This window comes from Vidua macroura, chromosome 13 (assembly GCF_024509145.1).
Source record: "Vidua macroura isolate BioBank_ID:100142 chromosome 13, ASM2450914v1, whole genome shotgun sequence".
In the NCBI taxonomy this organism is placed as follows: Eukaryota; Metazoa; Chordata; class Aves; order Passeriformes; family Viduidae; genus Vidua; species Vidua macroura.
The window spans coordinates 1,954,739-1,975,513 of record NC_071583.1 but is presented as its reverse complement, the minus strand read 5'-3'; the positions used below and the strand labels follow the sequence as shown (position 1 = coordinate 1,975,513).

The 20,775-nt window shown below is 43.1% G+C and overlaps 1 protein-coding gene and 1 long non-coding RNA gene across 7 annotated transcripts in view; one reads left to right on the top strand and one right to left on the bottom strand.

The window, feature by feature from the left end:
* Nucleotides 1-747: 747 nt before the first annotated feature.
* Nucleotides 748-20,775, bottom strand: part of CRBN (cereblon) — a 33,497-nt gene continuing 13,469 nt past the window's right edge. Inside the window, exons 1-11 of one of the 6 annotated variants that reach the window (XM_053989738.1) lie at nucleotides 17,885-18,055; nucleotides 14,573-14,685; nucleotides 13,815-14,017; nucleotides 12,824-12,973; nucleotides 11,303-11,465; nucleotides 9,925-9,987; nucleotides 9,434-9,518; nucleotides 9,185-9,300; nucleotides 6,694-6,758; nucleotides 5,396-5,527; nucleotides 748-3,722 (exon numbers count right to left, since the gene is read on the bottom strand). In XM_053989738.1, the coding sequence (XP_053845713.1) occupies nucleotides 3,539-3,722; nucleotides 5,396-5,527; nucleotides 6,694-6,758; nucleotides 9,185-9,300; nucleotides 9,434-9,518; nucleotides 9,925-9,987; nucleotides 11,303-11,465; nucleotides 12,824-12,973; nucleotides 13,815-14,017; nucleotides 14,573-14,685; nucleotides 17,885-17,951 (1,341 nt within the window). In that variant the 5' untranslated portion in view covers nucleotides 17,952-18,055 and the 3' untranslated portion in view covers nucleotides 748-3,538. Of the gene's footprint in view, nucleotides 3,723-5,395; nucleotides 5,528-6,693; nucleotides 6,759-9,184; nucleotides 9,301-9,433; nucleotides 9,519-9,924; nucleotides 9,988-11,302; nucleotides 11,466-12,823; nucleotides 12,974-13,814; nucleotides 14,018-14,572; nucleotides 14,686-17,497; nucleotides 17,566-17,884; nucleotides 18,056-20,775 lie in introns of those variants that run through there. The other 5 variants (XM_053989739.1, XM_053989740.1, XM_053989741.1 and 2 more) reach the window with 5 other exon arrangements.
* On the top strand, nucleotides 18,229-18,973 carry LOC128814154 (uncharacterized). The gene is made up of 2 exons (XR_008439278.1): nucleotides 18,229-18,482; nucleotides 18,650-18,973. It is a non-coding gene; the product is annotated as an uncharacterized LOC128814154 (long non-coding RNA).

The following is a 20,775-nucleotide window of genomic DNA, read 5'->3' as shown; positions in this document are numbered from 1 at the left end:
CCTGAAAAGACTTCAATCAGAATTATTTACTACACAGTATAGAGAGTTACAGCTGCTGTAGAGTGCACTATTAAATCAATCATTTCAAAGCCAGCTTAAATATTAGTAAGTAGAAATTGATGGGTTTAATTGGAGATTACTTGGCCAAGGTGGTCACTAAAAGCAGGGGGAGCCCCATTTCCCCCAACCCTCACTGATAACACAGAGGATCCTGTTACAAATCTCCAGGGCTCACGAAAAACAGCAAAACCAGATTATTCCACAAGCACCTTCATGAACAGCCCTGCTTGGATTCAGTGCAGGGAGCACCTGTGTTCCAACACCTCTTTAAACATCAGCCCCTGCCTGAGGTTTCCCATTGGTCTATTGAGCATTTCTGTTTATCTTCTAGAAAAATTAACCCCTAGGAAAATGAAAGGCATGAAATAAAAAATATTCAAGTGCCAGCTTGGGATCTGGAAAAATGCTGGGTTTAAATAAACTCTCCTTTTTAGAGTATGGGCTATTGAAGTCTGATGCACACATGGTCAAGTAAAGTTCTCCAAGAGATTGCTTGACTAATTAAATGATATTCACAATGGGTTTTAATTACCTCTCCCCTCTCTCCCATGTTATTCCTTATCTTCTCTGCCCTGGGCCAGTTGAGCCAGCACAGACTTGGAAGTGAAACTTTTACTTTTTGCAGCCAAAAACTCATCATAAACACAAACGTTTCCTTTTCCCACCCCAACAATCAGCAAAACCAAGTGAGTTTTGAAACAAATTTAATTTTATTCTTTGCAAATATTTGCAAGCCACAAGATTTGTCAGAAAAGTTGTCCCAAAAGGCAGAGAGAAGGAAGAGTTAAAGCAGAGACTGGGCTACCCATGGAGCAGTTCACAGAGCAATTAAAGGTGACAAAGAGAGGAACAAATGAACTGCAGCACATCCAAAAAGAGCATTAATAAAAAACAAATGAGTATATGAAATATTTTAAACCCACTGTACAAGTGGTTCTACCTATTTGTCAAAATGAACCTAAAATAAATGAAAACTTGCAAAGTTACAGGCTCGGGCTGGGCTGTTGGTGATGCTGCAATGATGGCTTGAAAATGAGTCTGTGCTGTAAATCCTGTGATCCCTCAGGATTAAATTCCTGCAGGAAATTACTCAGCCAATCAATGGGGTAACTGTAGAAAATATTTATCAAATCTGGTTTCCTTTGACTAGCTCTCCTCAGCAGTTGCTGTCTGTATTTTTCCATACTGATGTTCCAAATTTTCCCTAATTCCCACCAATAGTTTTCTCTTCAGAACAAAGTATGGAAAATATGAACCAGTGTAAGGAACCATCCCCAATTCCACACCCTGCAGTGCTGGACATTTGATAGTTCCCAGTAAGGACTGGATTCACCACCACAGGACTCAACCTGGAAGGTGTCATGGACTCAACACAGCAAACACTGCACAGGTTTAGCACATGGAACAGCATCATCAAATGAAATTTAATTAGTGTTAATTTACTCCTGACTTACCTCAATTATGTTAGTTTACATTTGACTATATACACAAAACACCAAAAAAAATGCTTATTCTGGATTCAAACATTGCCATTTCAAATTGAGAATCCAAAAGACTCGGCCAAAACCCCAAAGAACTGAACCTTTAGAAGTTCAGTGACAGCTGAGAAAATCCTTTTGAAATTCCTTCCCAGCCCCCAGTGAATGCTCACACCAAGGCAGCAGAAGGTGCTGGGAGCCCCCTCCAACTTCTTGCCACCACCAAGCCCCACTGAGGGCCACAGGAACAACAGACAGGAGGGACTTTGAGGGGAAAAGGAACAAAAAAACCCCAAATGTAGAGCCCAGATGTGTTGAGTGTGCAGGGGTGAGGGAGAGCCAGGTTCCAGTGGATTCACAAACAGAGCATCCAGTCTCCCTCTCACACCAGTGCCTGGCTTTCCAAGCTTAAAATGAATCATTATCAGCATCCAGAAAGTTTTCTGGATGAAAACAGGCCATGATCACCCTCTGTTTGCTCAGAGCCACATCCCAAATACTGCTTTTCACAGTTCACTGCCAAGTCAGGGCACTGCACAGGGAACTGAGCACGGAATTAAAGGTGTCTAAGAAGAACAGAAGCAGCACAGAGGTAGAAAGTTTCAAAGAACTAAACCTGAGTTACACAATTAAATCTCTACATACCTGGCATGACAAATACCCAGCAGCAAGTCCATGGTTTGGGGTGTTTTTCCAGCTGGAGGTACCACACTGCCATGGGAATCAGCTCCTGTGTGCCAGGCTTGGCCTTGGCCCCCAGCTGAAGTGACCTGTCCTTGCTACACCTGCCTGGAGGCTGACAGAGAACAAGCAACCAGTGGCTCATGTCTTAAACTTGACTAGTTTAACATCACCGTGAAGAAATGAAGAGTGAATGATAAAAGCTTCACAAGAAAACCAAGTGTTTATGTGCACTAAAAAAAAAAAAAAATTCTCCACTGCCATCACCAAAGTGCATTCTGTGAGGAAAAAAAAACAATAAATCAGTGGCAAAAGCTGCCCCAGACTGGCACCCAATTTGTGAAGCACAGACAAAATAAAAACCAAACCAAAACCCAAGAAACCTCCCCACAAAAAGGCATTGCCTGTATTCCTGTTTTATTTGGAAACTTTTGCTCTTTATAAGGTGATAATGTGAAATGTTACTTTATGATCTAAAAGTTACAATGAAATAATTAAAAGAGATTTTTTCCTTCCCTTTGTCCCAAGTACTACTTAAAAATCACTTCAGTGGGGTGTTTTAGAGTCCTTCCCAAACCCCTGGACACCACCACTGGTAAATTAACCAGGAATAATTTGGGGAAGTAATTGAAGCACACTGAACAGAACATGACAATGCTGTTTGCCCTCTGGGACTGACCCGTGCACATCTTATCAACAGTTTAAAATTTAAGACTTCTAAAGTCAAATGGACTAAACAGATGAGACAACTTGTAAGGAACAGACACTTCCCCATGGGGTCCATCCTGGGAGGCAGCTGCAATTCCAACTTTTGCACATTCCAGCACTCAGAAACTCTCAGGCTGCTTCTCTCTTCCATGGTTATTCAGCAAAAAGCTGAGAAACAGCACAAGCAGCAAACCTGAAGGACTTCAGAGAGTTAGAAACGGGGATTCTCAGCAAACCACGTGTAAGTGTATTATGGCAAACACTCCACAGCAGGTCACTGCTCTCTGCCATCCCGGGAATATTGCATCAATCAGACTCTGCTTATTGGGATTTTAGTTTGGTTTTAGTTTCCATCCCCCTTCCTTCACTGCAAGTGGGAATTACACAAGTCCAGTCTCAAGGTGTGTCCACGTGGATCAGAGATTTCCTGGTGTCCCACGTGGACCTGCATTCCCGGCGTCCCCTGGCACCCCCTCTGCAGGAAGAGTCCGGAGCTCCCGAGGAACAGCACAGGGAGCTGGGTGAGCCTGGTTCCCTGGGGATGGGAGTGTGCTTCCCGGGGTTCCTGGGCTGAGGAAGCAGGAGCAGCACTGAGCAGAGCCCCGGGGGTGTCACAGGCACAGCAGCGGCGAGCGGCCGCGCTCCGAGTCCTCGGCGTCCTCGGGGATGCGGGGCAGCAGCGCCGAGCGCGTCAGCCCCCAGAACTTGGGAGGGGACAGCTCCTTCCTGGTGGCCGTGAACTTCCAGCCCATGTGGCTCCCGCAGATCCTGCACTGGGCTATGGTCCAGGCGTACCTGCCCAGGGCACAGCAAAGCCTTGGTGAGGGAAAAGGCCTCTGGAAAACGCTGCGGCATTCGGCAGGTAGCAATCCCCAGCTGGATGGGGGCAACAATCCCCAAAGTGGGTTTGGGTGACAGTCCCCAGCTGGATTTGGGCAACAACTCCAAACTGCATTTGGGTACCAATCCCCAGCTGGATTTGGGTAACAATCCCCAACTGGATTTGGGTAACAATCCCCAACTGGATTTGGGTAAGAACCCTAAACTGCATTTGGGTACCAATCCCCAGCTGGATTTGGGCACCAATCCCCAAAGTGGGTTTGGGTGACAATCCCCAGCTGGGTTTGGGCAACAATCCCCAAAGTGGGTTTGGGTGACAATCCCCAGATGGATTTGGGCAACAACTCCAAACTGCATTTGGGTACCAATCCCCAGCTGGATTTGGGCACCAATCCCCAGAGTGGATTTGGACAACAATCCCCAGAGTGGATTTGGGTAACAATCCCAAACTGCATTTGGGTCACAACCCCAAACCATATTTGGATACCAATCCCCAGTTGAATTTGAGTAACAATCCCAAACTGCATTTGGGTCACAACCCCCAGCTGAATTTGGGTAACAACCCCAAACCGTATTTGGGTACCAATCCCCAGCTGCATTTGCAAAGACTCCTCAGGAATCCCAGCTCCCATCTAAAACCCTGCAGAGCTTCAAAAAATGAAGACAAGCCCCCCACAAACATCCCACCCCTAAAGCCCTCTCTTGCCTCTTCAGAGAGAGGAAGCAAGCAAAGCTTTTTATTTTCCCAGAAACACTGAGAGCCCTGAAGAGGGGTCACAAAACTTCTCAGAGTAAATTATTTAATGGCAATGAAAGTGATTTTTGCCCTGCTTTTCAAATAACGGGGACTGCTGCACCTCCCACAGCAGCAGAGCTTTTCTCTTTATGAGGTAGAACATGAATATTTCAAAACCATCATAGAAGAGCTGAGAAAACACAAAAAGATGAGCAATATTAACTCCAGATATTAAAAGTCTCAGATTTTCTTTAGGGAATGTTAAAGCATGTGGTAGAAATGCCAGACATCCTCCAAATCATTGCTCAGTTCTCTGTGATATCCCAGGAAAAAAGTCCTGGATGCAAGACCTGTTATTTATTAGGTAAACTTTTACATCTAAACACTTAATTCTGTTACTGTCTCAGAGAGGCAGACTCATTATTAATTATTATTAAAATAAAATCAAAGATAATCAGATCAATACAAATGTTAAAGAATTTTTATTTCATGTAACATTTATTCCATTTTTAGATATAAAAATGTATTTCAGTAGATGAAGTATATTTCTATATTCTGGTTTTCACTTGCACTAAAGCTGTGTAAAAACAATCCTAATAGCTGTACTTTAAACAAAACTACACACAAATTTCCAGACAACTTGGTTTAAATAGTTTAGATTCTAGACTATATTTTAAAACTTAATATTTCCTCATTTAAAAAATATTAAATTCTGCAACATGTTATGTAATTTTTCCATTTTATTTGTATTTTGAATAAGTCTAAATTTAGTTCCTTATTTTTTACATGAGCGAAATGATGACATGTGCCTAAAAACCTCAATATTTACTATTCCACCCTCTCAGAAATAACCAATTTGGGTAATTTTCTATTAAAATGTTGCTGCTCTTACCCAGGGAACCAGCTGTGCTCTGTGGAGGGCCGTCCACTGAGACTCAGGTTGGAGGCTTTATATACAGTGAGGGTTTCATGGATGTATCCATGGGGATTCACATAGGCTGCCATGGGCCCACACAAGGATAAGCTACAACACACAAAGAATTTTATCAGAGAGCAAGAAAAAAAATCAAAATAAACCAGCCCCGAAGGGTGGCAAATGCAAACAGAGGAAAAACTGCCAGCAAAGCTTAAAATAGTTCAACAGAGTAAAAAATCCCTGCTTTTTGTAGGGGAAAAAAAAAGTGCCTTGAATTATAGCATTAAAAACTGGAAGAAAATAGATGCTAATTTAAAATATCATTGCTCACATTTGCCTAGAATTGCAGGAAAGTACACGATAGACTCATCCTGTGTTTTACTTTAAACATGAAGTTCCAAGAAAAGCAAGGAAACTGTAACTTTAAATGTAAGCAAAAATGTTCCATTTATTGCACCAGCTTCACAGCACTTCTGTTAAAAGTTCATCATATTGACACAGCAGGAACTGTGGTGTCTGCAATCCATTATTTGATTAGAAGATAAGAAATGGCTTTTAATTACCCCATCAGCTCCTTATCACACTGATAAAGAAAAACTGTGGGGAGTCTTTGTTAACCCAAACCATCTTCTAACCTTCCCATTATCAGAGGGGATGGGTGATGGGAGTTAATCAAGATTTAAAGCAGCGACAAGGCTGACAGAAGCAGCAATTATTTGGGAAATGTAATCGTTGTTAAACATGGCAAATATTGTAGAGGGCAAATAAAGAATGGGGCCAGTTATCAGGAATAACCTTAAATTCTTCAAAGAAAAAAGGGATCACAACACTTATTGGCTTGAATAGGAACCTTCCCTGCATGCCAACATCATGGGAGCCTGTTTATATCCCCTAATTAGTGCATTTTAATTGGCTCTTATGGCCTGTTGACACATAAATGAAGCGCTGAGAAATAAAATTTGGGATATCAAAAACTTTACTCAGAAATACCAGGATGGAAAAGTCTTTATGTGACACATTTATATTTCAAATTGTTCCCTGCGAGGTGCTGGGGGTGTGGCTCAACACCAATATCTCTTCCAATATACCTGGAAATGCTGAGATTCCCACACTTTTTATTAAAAAAGCTCAAATATAAACTGTCTATATTTACTTAAATTTTATTGGAGCTGTAGCAAACCCAGCAGTTTTAAGACTTAACCCAGCTTAATCTGCTTTGCTGGGCCCGTGTTTCTGACCTAGGAGCTGCCCGAGATGAAGAGTAATAAACTCACCTGAATATTTCATTCTTGGTAGTTATTTCTGTGTCTTGGCATTGCTTACAACAGAGAGATGTGCACTGGGAAAGAGAAACAAAGAGGGAAATTTCATTAATTTCCAGATGCTTGTCAGCAGTGGGAAGTAATAAAAAATGTCTCTCCCTTTCCATCAGAACAGACTTTGGACCAATTGTTTTGTTCAGCAGTCACTGATGTGGGCTATTTTTCCTATGCATTTTACTTATTTAAACATCAATTATTATCTAAAAGACATAATAATTTTCATATCATCCCCTAACAGAAAGGTCCACACAGAGAGAATTGGATCTGACTCCACAAAGATAATAAATGAGCCAACCTTTTAAGGTCTCTAAAGGCTAATTTAGAAAAAACAACCTTTGCTCTTCTGCAATACAGCACAGAAAGGCAGATGAGACAAATGCAATCATTAAGTCTTTCTTAAATTTGAGGGTACTGTAGATCAATGGGTTTAATTTCCTCACAAAAATAGGTAAAACATATTGATCTCTCTCCTGGAGATGATAACAGATTAATCCATCTTCCACAATTTCTACAAAGCAGAACTGAACAATTCATCACTGACACTGCCCAGAAAAGCAGCATTTAAATCAGCTCAGCAGAACACTCCCATTCATTTTCAGCACGTGCATTACCTCTACTTCTTCTTAAGGTTAATGCCTGTGAAATTCCCCCAAAATGAGCCACAGGATTTTGGAATAAAATGCTGCACTCGGGGACAGTGCTCTTAAAACCGGGAGTTTGTGTTTCTGAGCCCCCTGAGCTGTGACACCACCCACTCAAACCACTCCTTCCTCTCTCCTCTGCTCCCTTCAGAGGTTTTTGTTGGGTTTCAGCTGCTCCAGCTCCTCTCCTGGAGGTGCCCCTGCTCCTGCCCCACTCTGCTCCCTGGAGATGAGGAAGGACAAGAGCTCTACTCCTCAGATCCTCCTCAGCCCCTCTTGAAGCTGCCCTGGCCGCTCTCTCCTGCCAGGAACTTCCCCACCTCACTCACAGATTGCACTGCAATGCTCACACAGCACTCAGAGTCCAATTCAGCCACTCTTCCAAACCTCTCTGATGACTGCAATTAGCACTCCCAAGTGGAATTCACACTGCTACACCTGGGACTCAGGCACATTCCTTAAAATTAGCATTGGGAAAGCTGATAAAAGTACAATACAATTCACTGGTATCAAAGGAAAATGGACCAGCTCTCAGGATCAGTTTTATTTATTGGAAATTGCATTCTGAGCAAGCCAGGGCATCCGAAAGAACTCTGGATAAAAAGGACTGGACTGGATAAAAATGCTGCTAAATAAGCTGTAAAAAGCCACAGTGCACTCCCCATTCTGACACTAACACAGAACAGTTAAACACATTTACAGACCAAAATGTCACATGATGATGAAGAAAACACCTCTTGGATATAGGCTAAAAAGCAACTTTAACTTGAATTTATGAGGCTAATTGAAGTTCTCCTGCCTCTTTGGGATTTATGGAAAACACATAATTACTGAACAGGAACAGTTCTCAGCAGCACTGGAGTATCAGGGTGTTTTCAGAGTTTCAACTCAGAAAAGACAAGTGAAATTTAGTCTGACTACAGCCTCAGGCAAACACCTGCCCATTTTGTCTCAGCATTTGGAAGAGATGTTTTCTGCCTCCTTTCTTTAAATTTCTGGTGCATGAATTTGGGAAGAGGATCATTATTAAAATGACCCTCAGGTTCTCTTTTCCCCAGAAACAGGCAAGAATTTAATGACACTACTTTTTATGCAAAGAGGCAAAATTCCCACTGCTCTGTGTCCATCAGACAAGCACAGTACTGTGATTTAGAAAATATAAATTATTACCAAGAACTGTGCTACACAAAAATAGAACATTTAGAACATTACAAGGCCATGGCAATGGAAAGAAGGGAAGAGAAACAAGTTTTTGAACATCTTAAGAAGGAATTGCCTAAGAAATAAATGTCTTTTACAAAATAAAAAAATCTGTTTAGTCCAATCTTTAGATTTATGCTCAATACTACAAAGATTTTGCTACAAAATCCAAAACTTTCCATGTCAAAATGATGCTGGATCGTGGTGTCAGTGTGGGGCTGTGATGGTTGTTAACAACACTGGACTTCTAGCACCACCTCATGGTTAAAAAACTGCTGTGGCACACTGAAATACTTCTAGCAAAAGCAAATATAATTATATATTATATTTTATATGTTCAATATACGTTACATTATGTATTATATATATTATGTGTTATATATACTATTTACTATATATTATATATGTTTTTTCTTGCTGCCAAACATAATCCAGCACTGAGACATAATTTTCCTTTCGAGCAAACTTTTGAAGAAATAACAGAACGCCCAAATTCATCCTCTGGAAGGATTAGCTGGAAATTGCATCATTTCTGGAAGAGATTGTGACAGTCACTCCTATTTTTTTGGCAATTTGATGGCAAATAAGGAAGAACCACTCACTTTGTTCATGATATCTAGCTCACAGCGGAGCCTCTGCACAGCACTGCCTATTTTGAGCAACTGGATACGTAAAGCATCATCAATGGGCAGGCAGGCAGCAACTCTGTAAGAAAAATCTAGAAATGAGAAAGCAGCAGGTCTGTTAGAATTAACAGAGAAATAAATCCAACTGTTTCTATTTACCACAGGTAATTATCTAAGCTGTGGTCTCTTAAGAAATTTTAAAAAAATTTAAAAAAAAGCTCGTACCTATTGGGTTTGATGGAAGAGATTCATCTTTAAGGTTTTCATCCCACTCATGGAGCTGCCTCTTGACTCTCTCCATCAAGGTTTCCTTTTGTTAGAAGAAAAGCCTAATTTAAATACACAGCTATTGCTGTTTTCTTCTTAGGAAAAAAACAAAAGGGAAGCAAAATGTAGAGTAAGCTCTTTTCCCTAAGTGGACAGTAGTTTTTAATTAAAGAATAATTAAAGAATCACTTTGTACCTGCATATTTTAACTGTTTTTTGCTCTGAGACAACACAGAATCTCTGCTATCCCTCCCAGACATTTGCTCTAGGAAGGAGGGAACAACCACAGTGGGGGAAGCCCTTCCTGATCTTCTCACACTACTCTGAATATAAAATGCTTTAAAATGGAAATGATGAGCCAATAAAATTACAGCTTTTCTATTATCCCATACTCAGATATTACAACTAGAAAGCTCTGTGCAGGTTATTTGGTTTAAGGGGGAACTTACAGCATCATAGAGAGAGTAGAGCCAGGGGGGCCAAGATGTCAAACTTGCACAGTGGAACTTCCTCTGAAACCAAACCCACAAATATTCGTTTTTTAACAAAGGCAAACTTTAGGGACAGCTTTTTTGAAACAAATAAAACAGGGAAGACAGACCTGATTATTTAAAGATACAAGAAATTATCCTCATCAGGACTAGCACCTGACTGTGAAGCTTCCAAACCCATTTGCAGATGCACTGAGGGCTAAGCCTTCTCAACAGGACAATACATGGATTTTGTCACAAAACCTGTCTCTGCATTAGAGGTATTTCTGATGTTTAGTAATAAAAAATTATGTCTTTCAAAAGTGTGTCTTTCTGAAATGGAGACAGTTGAAAATTTAAGTGCTATTAACAGTGCATCTGTTCCTGTCTCCACCAGCTGGCCCTGGAACCACCAAATTTCCACCAGTGCAATGTCATTTGTTTAATTAACCCATTTTCTCCAGTGATTTCTGAACACAGAAATTGAGAGCTTTAGTTAATAAAAGTCTAAAAAGCAGCACACAACACAACTACGCTGCTTTTCAAAAGAGGAGCTCATATTGCACTGCAAATATGCACAAATTCAATTTTCATCTCCCCTTTGAGGGCAACTCTCCTCATTTACAAATGACACCAGTAGGGAGATGGAGGTCAACAGGACAATTACCCTGCTCTGCATCTGCATCCCAGGCTTTTCCTACCGTGGGTTCACTTCATTTCAGCTTCACCTGACAAAATCAGCCTAGGAAAGGGATTTCCACCCCACAGCTCAGAATTTCTGGGCTCATTAACTCACATGAACTTGGTCAGGAATTCTGAGAATCAAGAGCTCTTTGTTATCAATGGAGTTTTTAATTTGATTTTGAGGGTACAAGAGTTCAAAACCATTAAAGAAAAAAGCAAATCCAAACTTGAGTCGAGTTACCAGGACTCTGTATTAATTTCTGCAGGTAGTTCCAAAGATCTCTACAGAGACACAAGATTTCAAGGTAACTTCTCTGTGTCAATGACCAAAACAATAAAATAAATAATAAATACAGATATAAACTGGCACTGGTTGCCCAGAGAGGCTGTGGCCTCCCCATCCTTGGAAGTGTCCAAGGCCAGAATGGAGGGGGCTTGGAGCAACCTGGGATAGTGGCAGGTGTCCCTGCCCTTGGGATGGATGGGCTTTAAGGACCTTTCCAACCCAAACCATGGTGTGATTCCATGAAAAGCAGGAGGTGGGAATCTGCCTTCCCTGTTGTGCCTCCTCCTCTACAGATGGAACAGGATACTGATTCTCAAGATGCCATCAGAAATTAAGACAAAAAAAATACAAAACCATAATAACCAAAGCTGTAGAATAACTTCTCACCTTCTGGTACTTCTGCCACCACTGCCTGATGGCTCTGTCCTGCCAGGAAGTGGGTTTGGAAGAGGGAAGCACGTGGCACCTGCTGAGAGACTGCAGCTGCACTGCTGACATGGTGGGAGGCAGCACTCGCTCAGGCAGGATTTGTACTTTAGCCTGCTGGATTCTGAGAAAGGAAACAAAAAGATGAGGTGTACACATATTTTTTAAATGTTTTTTTCCAATACATGCATTTTAAAAAATGGATTTTACTGCTTATGGGAACACAGGCTGGTGCAATGGATTAATCACTCCACAGTACTAGAGAACTTAAACAATAACCCATTCCATCAGAACTCCTTTTTATTCTGGAGCACTACAGATCTGTTGGGATTGTGGTGGACAGAAATACAGACAGATTGGCAGTGGCAACACAGCTGAATGTTCCACAGTCTCAGCACTATAGATTTAGATTTTTGTCTCCTCAAGTTACTTTTGGTATAAATAACCAGCTCTTCCATCTCAATGCCTCAGTTTAGCTGAAATGCACTTTGCTATCTTCAAACCACAAAAGCTTCTGTGCTCAGCTAGAGGTCAGAATCAGCAGAAATAGAATACTGACTCTGATCAGATTTTAATATCCCAGCATCAAAGGTCACCTCTTCCACAAAGACCTCAGCATAAGCTGTCCAGCAGGAAAGACTTCATGTTTTATCAGGATTATGCAGCAGAAATCCTGAAATATTGAGGGGTGTGTCATTAATGACAATTATTGAGGGATGTGTAATTAGAAAAATTCTAATTTTCTCACAGAGACAGCCCTGAACTGGTAACTTGCAATAAACTGTAAGATTATGTTGTGCCAAAAGCACTCAGAAATCAGAAACACCAAGAATTATGGAAATGTTCTTGCTAAGGAGCCCTGGACAGTGAATTCCAGTAACAAAGCTGCTGCTGCAGTTGTCCAAGCACTGCCACCATGTGTCCAAGCAGGGCTTCTCCAAAGCTGTAACACTCAGAGTCTGTTATTGGGAACCAAATGTTAGAGAGCAAACAGCACAAGTATTCTTCATTTCTTCAGCTGCAGGTCACAAAACCACAGAAATGCTGCTCCCAGGCCTCTTTCTACAGCAATGCCACTATGCTGAATTGCAGGATACAGGTGAACAGCTCTAAATTTACAGGTTTGGAGTAAATACTTCACAAGCCTTGCAAAAAATATGACAGAAGCTCTGGCAATTGTGCTAAGAATTGTCACATGCTCCCAGATCAATGCTGGAGCCTGGAGCTCTGGCCAGTGACACTGCCATGGTGCAGGGCACGATGCCAAGGAGTTGAAAATGAGGGAAGACTCAGCATGTTCTTACTGGATGTTCAGGATCTTGATCGCTTTTAGAAATGGAAAAAGGCATTAATTATGTAATATGTTAAAACTAGTCAGAAGAGCCTCTAAAAATCACAGCTATCAAACTGGAATACAGCAAATAAAAGCATACTCCTAGGGAAGTTGACTTGAGTAGAGAATTAACTCCATAATTTTCTTACCCATCTGACTGAGTTCGTATTTCAAGCACCTTGAACCTCTGTCTTCCTATTGCTTTCACCTTGACTGTTTCAACTCCGTATTCCTGCTCTTCTCTGTAGGCATAGATTTCTGCTGTCGTTCCAAAATGTGCTTCCCTCTCATGTGCATTGCTAAGAGTAACAGAATTAAAGATTAATTAAATTAATTAACCCACTCCAAACAGCACTGCTAATTCAGTCTCCAGTCTGCCTGTACTGACTGTACATGATTGGTCTGATCAAAAAAGCGATTTTTGGTAAAATACCTTTAATTAATCACAGTAATAATTTTTCCACTATAAAGCAATTTCTATTGTTTTGGTTGGTTGTTTTGCCAGGTGACTTGATTTTGTTTTAGTGTCTAGCTGTGACATTCTGGGAGCACAGGGATCACCAGTGTGTCAGCATTTCAAATGCAGACACTGAAAGCACTGAAAGCAAACATTCTTTGGATTGACTTTGTAACAGGAACTGTTCCCACCTCCCACACAATTAATCCATAGTAAATTGCAGGGGGAAGAGGGAGGAACATTCCCAACTTCTTCTGGCACTGATCAGCTTTTCTCTTCTCCACTTTTCTATCACCTCCTGTCTCTCAACTCCACTGTGAAACATTTGCCAGCGCTTGTTAGCTCACACACAAAACAAGCAACAATACAGCTCTCAGAACAAGAATGTGACTTTGACATTTCGGGTCAAGGCTTATTCTTTAACAAGATGGAACAAACAGTTACTGAAAAAAAGAGGATACTCAAACAAGGACACAGATCAGCACTTGCTGATTCTCCACACAAACACGAGATGCTGTCAAGCACCTACACTGCCATTACATATTGGAAGACAACTTCTGTTAAACAATTTCAGCTTGTTATCGAGCACAGAACTGATGCAACCATCTGCTTTCGCTTCAGTACCCACAGAAACTGCGCTAAAAACATGCTGCACACACCAGCAACCCGCCCGTGGCTTTTACCTGTATGCAAGGACAGCAAAGGTTCTGTCTTTCTGAATTAAATTCCGCACCATGCTAACCTCTTGGGGGCGGAAGAGCTGCAGCGGCAGCGTCTGGCCGGGGATCAGCATCACCATCACCCGGGGCAGCACGGGGATCACCTGGCAGCTGTCGTCATCGTGCACGGTCCTGCCGTGGAACTCCTCCATGTCCGAGCCCAGGTACTGCCGACGGCAAGGAGGGACGGTCAGGGAAGGGGGGCGGGCAGGGAGGACGTGGACAGAGCACGGGCATGGAGCTGCTCTGGGCTTGTTCAGCCCGGAGGAGGCTCCAGGCGGATCTAGTGTGGCCTTCCAGTATCTGCAGGAGCTCCAGGGAAGATGAGCAGAGGCTCTTTCCAAGGCATGGAGTGGCAGGACACAGGGAATGGCTTCCCACTGCCAGAGGGCAGGGTTAGATGGGATACTGGGAAGAAATTCCTCCCTGTGAGGGTGGCCAGGCCCTGGCACAGCATGCCCAGAGCAGCTGGGGCTGCCCCTGGATCCCTGGAAGTGTCCAAGGCCAGGCTGGACAGGGCTTGGAGCAATGTGGGACACTGGAAGCTGCCCCTGCCCAGGGGGTTCAATTGGGTGCCCTCTATGGTTTTTCCAACCCAAATCATCTTACGATTCTGTGAAAATAAAATTATGTTTGTGGCTTAAGCACATTACAGTAAAATTATACAAACGCCATTCAAACCCTTTCAGCATATATTTAATGGACAATATATAAAAACATACCATATGTGATGTGGGCAAACTGGTATCAAAATTAATGATATTTGGCTTCTCAGCTTCTTTACTATCTTGGTCTTCCACTTCCATTTCATTGTCATCCTCTTCTTCGCTCTCTACTAAGAAGCACATACAGAATATTTTATAGGAATCAATCAGAAAAGACTGAGATACTGAGAAAAAAACTGAGAATCAGGGAAATGCATTCAATATTCCCAGGCTACAGCTTTGCACACGGAAATAAACCAGAGGAAAACAATTTTCTTGTTGTTAGAGCAAAATCATCATTCTGTAGAAAGGGTCAAAAGCTGGTAATTTATTTCTGAAAGCCCAAAGAACAACTTTCCTAGGAAGAAAAGAATAAACAAAGGCTGTCAGTTCAGGTTTTCACTACAGTGGTGCTTCCTTATCTCAGCTCGAAAGGTTTTCTGCCTGCACACCAGGATGCCAGATCACTTCACTCCTTGCAGGATGCTGAGTAAAGAGTCTGAAGCTGCACAAACCTCAACAATCAAACTGCAAGTGAGTAAGAAGCAATGGGAAGCTCCGTGTTCACGCAGAGACTCTTGCTGGTATTTTAGACAATTTAATTGCTGTCAGCCCCTGCTGTGTGTACACCAAACACAAACCCAGCAAAGGCAACTCCTGAGGAAGCCAAACACACTAGGAGGGATTTCAGATACAAAATAGTATTTAAAAACTACTGCTTCCTTCCCATTCCTCAGCCAATCCTAAAGCAATTTTCAGGCAAGAGGACAATTAAAGTATCAGTCACTGCATTAATTGACCCTAATTCTTTGAACACAAACATTATTTATACAGCTTGTTATGCCTAAACTACACATTAGCATAAACCAGTCTCCAGGATTCTTACACCAAGAGCTGCTGGGTAATGGATAATCCCAGTGGTGCTGAAAAACATCACAAGTGGTGCTTGAAAGTTATTACAAGATGAAAAAAATAATTTACAATAGCCAGTCTAGTTGCCTGCCTTTGCAATTAATATCTTCTTAAAAACAGTTGAAAATATAAAAGGTAGAGGGGTTCTCTCATCCTGAAAGATTCTGCAGGGAAATCTCAAAAAAGAAGGATGTTGCAGAAGCAAAGGATTTTCCTTCAGAAATGGGAGCACCACCAAATTCACTATTTCTGAGAGTGGAGTACAAGAGAACAGTGAAAAAGACATTAAAAGCTGATTTTAGAAAACCTTTTTTTCCCTCTTTGCCCTTCAGACACACTTGTTAAATGCTCCCACAAAATGTTTAGTCACTGGTCTTATTTCTGCTTCACCTCACTTATGTTTTTTTTAAATAGTTGATAGTGTACAGAACCTGCTCTTACAGATCCATCCTATATTGAATTTATCTCAGCAAGAAATGATCCAGCACAACAGGAAAGGAGGTTACAGACTCTCTTTGGTATTGTACCTAATTACAGTCCTTTCAGCAATGAGACACCATCTGCCTAATGACTGTTAAAAATACTCCACATCTATATGAAATTTCTTATATTCAATTAGCAACCCTAACCACGAACAATTACAAAACGTTTAGGATGTCCAAAGCAGCCATTATTTTGCTTAGTTTGACGGAAGGGAAGAGCAGGAAGTTTCTGTTTGGTTCTGGGGCATCACTGCAGGATGGGGGAAGGGGGAAAAAAACCAAAATATTCTGATTTTTCCACGTGCTCCCATCCGGCTGCATCCATCATTAGCAGTTTTAACAGGGAGAGGCTGTCCCACTTGCTTTTCTGAACACAGAGAAGGAATTAGCAGCAGTTGATTGGAAAGAATTGTGCCCTGCAAACTTTTGCTGGCTGCTGCCAAAAGCGCACAGTGGCTGCTGTGTGGTGCTGGCTGAGGCACCGTGATGACTCATTTCACTGCAGCAGCACCAGCCAGCCCAAAACACAGAAAATCCCGGCACCTTCCCTCTCCTCCTCCCTCTCAGCTGGCAAAACAAGCTGAACCTTTTACACCCCCAACTACGGGGTTTTATTTATCTTTAAATTCCAGGATTAGCAGCACCTCCGGCACACAGGAAAGAGGGAAAAGTGAGCGCTGAAGGCTCCCCTGCATAACAAAAATCACATTTTCCTCATGCTGGTTCACTAACACAACCCAACCCACTCTCAATTTCTTTGTGCAGAAATGAGGAAATATGAACCTCATTTAAGGAAAAGGGACAAGGTTATATATAGGTCATATTAAGGTTATATTAAAGCTGTATTTCCTAAAATATTCAGGAAATAACTTATTATGGTGATATTAAAGCTGTATTTCCTCAAATATTCAGGAAATAGCTTATATTAAAGCTGGAAATAACTTAAGGTGATATTAAAGCCGTATTTCCCCAAATATTCAGGAAAATTGCTTATACTACGGTGATATTAAGGCTGTATTTCCTAAAGTATTCAGGAAATATTTTCTTATCATTTAAAACATACAGGCCTAAAGAGCTCACAGAATTTCCTGCCATGAGAAATGCCACTGGCTCCTGGCAGGATTTCCTGCTCCCTTCTCCCCTGCATGCTTATTCTGAAATAATACTTCTTTTCACTTAAGCACAAGCTGCTTCCCAACCCATTCGATCTCCTGTCAGTGTAGAGGCACCACATGCAGAAAAAAACACATTATTATGCAATAATTATGCAATAATTCCCTGGGTGAGGAATTGCTCTGGTGTGTGCGAGAGATAAGCCGGGCAGCACATGGGATCCAGCACTGCTCTCCACCCAGCACCTCTGCTTATTTGCACTGGAAAACACAGCAGAGACTTCCTAAAACAACACAGATTCTGCTCGGACTCCGGGTTTCACAGGGGTCCCAATGCACAGAGAAGTGCCTGCTTTGCCCGCTCTGCCGGGAGCCCCACCGCGCCCCAAACCCCATCGGCTGCCCCAAACACCCGTGTCCCTTCCTGCACCGCACACCCACGGCCTCGAGGGAACACCCACGGCCTCGAGGGAACATCCACGGCCTCGAGGGAACACCCACGGCCTCGAAGGATTTGTAGGAGCCCGGGAGCAGAGGCCGCAGGAGCCCGCGGCCCCACGGGCCAGGCTCGCCCGCCGCCGCCTCGCACCGGCCGGCAGCGCCCCCAGCCCCGCCGGCCCTCAGCGCTCCCCACACCGCCCGGGGGCTCTCCCCGCCTCCCCTTCGCTTTCCTTTCCCCTTCCTCTTCTCTCCGCCTCCGCTTCCTTCCTTCCTTTCCTTTCCTTTCCTTCTCTTTTCCCCTTCCCCGCCCCGCCTTGCCCGCCGAGCCCCGGCCCGGCGCCTCCCCCGTGGGTGCCCCCGGCCCGGCCCGGCCCTGCCCTCACCGGGCACCAGCTGGAGGTGGTTCCCCATGTTATCTCGGGGCTCTCCGCCTCGGTCCTCGGCGGCCATCGCTGTTTACCCGGAGAGCAGGCTGGGAAGGCGCCGGGGCGGGGGCAGGAGGCGGGCGGAGGAGGAGCCCGAGCCCGCCGGAGCCGGGCCGGGAGCCGCGGCCTCTGCCGGAGCCGGGGCTCACCGCGATCGTGTGCCCGGGGAGGGACAGCCCTTTCCGCCTGGAGGGCTCGGGGCTGGCGGGGGACAGCGGTTCTTCCTCTGCTCACCGGGCACGGCCGTGGGTGAGCAGGGCAGAGGCGCCCCGGGTGGCACCGGCGGCGAGTCCCCGGTGCGCTTCATGGCCGGGCTGTGGGCGTGGGAGAGGGGCTGGGTGTGAATAAAATCCGCGGTGGGTTAAACCTCACGGGTAAATGGCTTGAAAAGAAACGAAACACAATTTAAGATAAAAATTTATCCGCGCAAGACTCGGAGAGGTTGCAGCGAAAGGCCAGGGAGGAGCCGAAGGCACTGGAGCATCTCTGCTGTGAGGGAAGGCTGAGCTGGGGTTCTTCGACGCCGAGAAGAGATGGCTGGAAGGGGATTTTACCCGTGCGCACACATTTTAGTAATTTAGTTATTAAATATATTAGTTACGGTGCCAAGAGGATGGAGCTAGGCTCCTCTTGATGGTGCCCAGCCATGGCACAAGAGGAGCGGGCAGAAACTGATGCCCAGCAGTTCCACCTGGACATGAGGAAAAACTTCTTCCTCTGCAGTGGAACAGATGCTCAGAGATGGTGTGGAGTCTCCTCCCTGGGGATGTTCAGACCTGTTGAGACACAATCCCGTGCCCTGTGCTCCTGAAACTTGCCAGCAGAGTCCTGTCCCGGTGTGAGGTTGGTGGCATCACCAGGAACGGGTCATGGGATGCAAACCCGGCCGATGCACCCCGGAAAGTTCAATGCAGCTGCCTCTGCACTGCCCAACTCCCACACAAACGCTGTCTCGTCATTTATTATCGTTTCCTTCCCCTTAAAAAACCCTCAAAAAAGCCATATCGTGGCCCTGGGATTTCTCTCTAATAAAATGTTCTATTTTTATTGCTGAAATATTTATTGCATTAGTTGTTATAAATCACTAAACCCATACGGTGTTCCTGAGCACTTCACAATTCCTCTCTCATCTCAGCCCTATTTGTTGTTTTCTCCTTAAAAAGGCTTTTTTTGTTGTTATTCAGGGAAAAATCCTGCACTTTCTGCTTTCCCTTCAGCATCTCCCATTTCAGTTCAGAATAATATTCTCCCTGCATCAGTGACAGAGCAAACCAATGATTAGCCAGCAAGCAAAACACTAATTTTTATTCTTTTCTTTTAATCAGAATTAAAGTGGTTTAGAGGACCACATTTAAAAGACAAATAGCACTGTAATTTCCTTACCATCATGGCTGGAAAATTCCCAATCATTATCTATACTGACCTGAATGGGTCTTTAGAGCAACAATCAATACCACATTTGCCAAACGAGCACGAACATGCCCGTGATGATACATTAAACATTTATAAAATACAATAATCACTTAAATGATTAAGTCATGATTCCATAACTTTTTCTGCACTGTCTCAGTGTAATACACATAATTGCAGGGTATTGTATCTGATAGTTTACCATAATTTTAAAAAAATGTTTTTCTTGTCAGGCTGGCCAACTGAAGAATTAAAAAATTATGAGCGCCTTCTCCAAACCCTGGGATTTTATTAAGAAATATTGTGATAAATATTTTTTAATTCTATTGACATGCTAAAGTATTTTTATTTCTGTTGGTTTTTTACTAAATTGCTGGGGGTATATTTGAGTCACACCTTTGAGCTTGTTTCTGCACTCTTACTTTTTAGTGGCTCCTGGGATTCTCCAAAAACTCACATGACCCAAGGAGCTGAGATTTCTTTTAGGAAACCCTAAATTCAATAATAACCATAATAAAATGATAAGTAGTGAGGACTCTGGGAGTATTCAGGATGCTGTTGCAGCTCTTTATCACCCTAACTCTGCTAACAGCTCTGTCTATGAGCACTGTAACTCCAGCAAGTGCTTTAAATCTAAATTCAACCTCCAGATTAGGCATTAACTCTAATTTAGACTCTGATTATAATTTATAGACTAGCCACCAGCTTTTTCTACAGGGCTGTAGTGAAGACGCTGAGGATTTTGGGTGAAGTTTTTTTGAAATAAGTGACTTTTGTTAACTTCCACATCACCATCAGGACGTTTACTAAATGCTTTAAGGTATAATTAATTTTGAGGGTTTTAAATTAAACCTGCGAGAAAACGCGTTTAACATATAAATATTGATATTCATTAGCACAAAAAGCTTAGTTTGAAGAGTCACTAATCTCACTCCCAGCACAAACTCAGACTGGGAGCACTGGAAGTTGTTCCCTAGAGGGGCTTCATCCCTGAATTCATCTCCAGTGGCTGGTTGGGAATAATTGCAAAGTTGTTCTTGGTTAACCATTGAGTAGTTTGGAGTCAGAGGATGTTAAATCACCTTTCCAGAAGAAAAAGAAACAAAGGGGCAGGGATGTAAAGCATATCAAAATGTAGCTCTATTTAGAATTTAATTTAGTGTTGATTTAGTCTTCATCCTGGGTCACACTTGGGATGAGGAGAGCAGAGGATGGAGTGCTTGCTGCCTGATTACAGGTGCAGTTCTCAACACAAGGAGTTTGCAAACCAGCCCCAGCCTCCTCCTGGTCAGTCATTCACTGGACAGATCATTGCTCTACCAAAAATACAACTCTACCTCCCCAAAATACGCCCTTCAGCCAGGTTCTTATTTAACTTTTCTTCCCATTTTCCTGCTCCTGCATCCATTTCCTGACTATCCTCAGGAGGAAAGCTGTGT